The 3,428-nt window shown below is 46.8% G+C and overlaps 1 protein-coding gene across 1 annotated transcript; it reads left to right on the top strand.

Moving 5' to 3' along the window:
* Positions 1-60: 60 nt before the first annotated feature.
* Positions 61-2,535, top strand: LOC121966708 (40S ribosomal protein S14-like; the record flags this gene model as incomplete). Its single annotated transcript, XM_042516772.1, has 3 exons — positions 61-136; positions 1,579-1,730; positions 2,363-2,535. Coding segments are annotated over exons 2-3 (322 nt in total), but the record flags the coding sequence as incomplete, so codon positions are not given.
* Positions 2,536-3,428: the final 893 nt, after the last annotated feature.

Genomic DNA, 3,428 nt, shown 5'->3' with positions numbered 1-3,428 from the left:
AATAAAAAGGTGTGTTTCCCGGGGTGTCCGCGTGGCGTCAGCAGCAGCCGTTTCCCGCGCTGGAGCGGCTCATGTTGGGCCCCGGAAGCGGAAGTTCCTTCCTTTCTCAGTTGGCGCTGCGCAGAGACACACAGAGGTGAGCTTCTCTCCGATCAATCCTCTCTAATCTCGACTCTCAGGTGAACATCTGCTCTCTTTACCTGTCCGCCTGGAACCTGCGCGCGTGCCTCTTGGTGTTGGCGGGGAAATTGTTTGTCGATGTGAATTTTAAAGTCGTTAATTTGGCGTTTTTTCTCGTCGTGTTTCTGTCGGTCCGTTTCCGAGCTGCGACGCGTCGCCATGTTTCCTCCGAGCGGCGGGAGCGCGGACTTTATTGCGTTTAATAAACGAATAAACGATAATCGATAAATGTGCGCAGAGCTGCGTGTTGAAGCCGAACAGGTGAGCGGAGTTCAGGTGAGTCTGGACGCGGCTCCGCTCGGAGCTAACAGGCTAACGGTAGCGTCTTCCTGCCGGTGGTCCTCTATCGATTACCGATCAGTTATTGGCTGAAGTGATTGTCATCAATAACTGTGACGCGCTGTGACGTATAGTGAGTGTTTTTATTAACTGTTTATTAATGAGCAGCCGGTTAACTTCTGTTAGCATCGCGTCTGTTAGCCTCAGCTATGGACACCACGTGACCAGCCGGTGGTGCCGTTGTCGGACGGAGCTGTCGTGAGGACTAAAGGGTTAAAAACAGCTGCGGTGCGGCTGACGGACAGGTGCAGACTCACCTGTGCGGCAGCAGAGCAGCCGGTGCTCACCTGAGCTCTGAGGCTGCAGCACGGGGAGTTAACCCTTCAATGACCGGACAGGTTGGTCAGACGTTAGTGAAACTTTGAGGAAAAAGCATCCAGAGTTCCCAAACTTCGAGACAATACTGTCTAAATGTGGAAAAAAGTCAAACAAAACACGCAAGAAACGAGTTCAAAAACACGAGAAAATTAAAAAAATCACCCAGAAAAAACTCTTCAAAAAGCGCGAGACGTAACGTAAAAAACAGCGCTCACGCAGAGGCCGAAAGATTGAATTTATAATTGTCAAAATCTTTAATTTGTATTAAAAAGCCTGAAATCAGTCAGACATTTTCTCAAAAAATAGTTTTATTGTGAAATCATTTGTTAAATGTTGTGATGTGAATTCGAACAGACTCCTTTGTTTCAATACATTTTGGGCCAAATTCATTTTTGAGGACCGCGTCTGAAAAATCGGCGTTTAATCTTGTGTGTGTGTGTGTTGACCGTCTCCGTCCTGCTTTCATTGAGGAAATTTTAACCCTTTGAGACTCTGACCTAATGTCGGCATTTTAACTTTTTAACCGGGCAGAAAAAAGTTGTGAGTTATTCAACGAAGAAACCTTTTGTTAAAATAAAATAAAATATATTTTGATTGTTGGAAAATTGTTCTTAAATTTAACCGAGAGACAAAAAAAAGTCTCAAACGTCCCAAATTTAAAACCTGCAGCAAAAATGTTTTTAAAGGTTCATTCTGGCGACCGTCTGACTCCTCTCTGCTCCTGCTCTCTCTCCTCCTCAGACAATGGCTCCTCGTAAAGGGAAGGAGAAGAAGGAGGAGCAGGTGATCAGTTTGGGTCCTCAGGTGGCTGAAGGAGAAAACGTGTTTGGAGTCTGTCACATCTTCGCCTCCTTCAACGACACCTTCGTCCACGTCACCGACCTCTCCGGGAAGTAAGTCCTGCTCCTTCATGTCCTGCTCCTCCTCCTCCTCCTTCTTCATGTCCTCCTGCTCTTCTTCCTCCTCCTGCTCCTCCTGCTCCTCCTTGTCAGTGGGTGAAGCGTGAACTCGTCTCAGGACTGAATCAGATTTTGATGTTTGAGTTTGAATAAAATCGATAAAGTCTTTGATTTCAAATTAAAGTCTTAATGAAGAAAAAGTGTTGAATGAATCCTTGTGTGGGCGGGGCTGTGGGCGGGGCTGGGGCTGTGGGCGGGGCTGTGGTCGTGGGTTTTATGAAGGATTTCGGGAGGTTCGTTTCAAATCTTGGATCTCGTGAATGTCACGGTCGTCCTGTTTTAGGCTGTAAATTATCGGCACTTTAATGATTTGTCTGTGAAATTAACGACCGTTACTCATTTGAAAGAAAATCATAAAAACTTCAAACAATACACAAAGTATTTAATCCTCGGGGCTCTGAGTAACGTGTGTATTCATTCTGAACTGGTTATTGATCGCCGTTATCGGCTCGGGATGAGTCGCAGTCTTTCCGTTTTTCCTTCACTTTGTAAAAGTGATGCGAGCTGCGACGCCGGGGCCTGAAGAGTCTGTGTGTGCGTCTTCTGATGGGCGTGTGTGTTTCCAGGGAAACGATCTGCCGCGTGACCGGAGGGATGAAGGTGAAGGCCGACAGAGACGAGTCGTCTCCGTACGCCGCCATGTTGGCGGCTCAGGACGTCGCCCAGCGCTGCAAAGAGCTCGGCATCACGGCGCTGCACATCAAGCTGAGGGCCACCGGGGGCAACAGGTACACGCACACACACACACACACGGATCACTACACACACACACATGGATCAGCACACACACACGAATCACTACACACACACACACACACACACACACACACACACACACACACACACACATATGGATCACTACACACACACACACGGATCAGCACACACACACACACACACGGATCAGCACACACACACACACACGGATCAGCACACACACACACTCACTCACTCACACGTGTGGCAGGTGTAACAGTAGTACTAGTTGTAGTACTAGTTGTAGTACTAGTTGTAGTACTAGTATTTGCCTGGTTGACTTCAGTGTAACTGCAGTTCTTGGAGTAATTTTACTTTGACAGGTAACATTAGTTTAAAGGAGGTTTAAAAATATCGTGATAGTCTTGAAGTACGGCGGTGCGATTTTAGAGTCAGTAAATGAAGGCCGTGTTCGGTCGTGTCTGAGGAAACGCCGAGCCGTCCGGTTTGGCTTCGAAATGAAGTCTAGCTGTTATTCGTGGTTTCTTCCTCCGTTTTAGTCGATGTTGAGTTCTGTGATTTAATCTGTTTCTGTATTTTCTGAGTACTTCTGTGTGTTACTTATACTATACATATGTACTTAAATCATACATTGTTGTAAATGTACATATTTATATTTTTAGATCTTTAGTCGAACCTCTGCGGTTTCCTCCGTTTCCTGTTTTAATGAAGACGCATTTATTTTAACTCTAACTAATTACAAAGTCTGTCTCTGTGTGTCCCCTCTCTCTCTGTGTGTCCCCTCTCTCTCTGTGTGTCCCCTCTCTCTGTGTGTCCCCTCTCTCTGTGTGTCCTCTCTCTCTCTCTCTGTGTGTCCCCTCTCTCTCTGTGTGTGTCCCCTCTCTCTCTGTGTGTGTCCCCTCTCTCTCTGTGTGT

Source organism: Plectropomus leopardus, unplaced genomic scaffold (genome assembly GCF_008729295.1).
Source record: "Plectropomus leopardus isolate mb unplaced genomic scaffold, YSFRI_Pleo_2.0 unplaced_scaffold25628, whole genome shotgun sequence".
Taxonomy (NCBI): Eukaryota; Metazoa; Chordata; class Actinopteri; order Perciformes; family Serranidae; genus Plectropomus; species Plectropomus leopardus.
The sequence above is the reverse complement of the archived record's forward strand: the minus strand, read 5'-3'. Positions and strand labels throughout refer to the sequence as shown.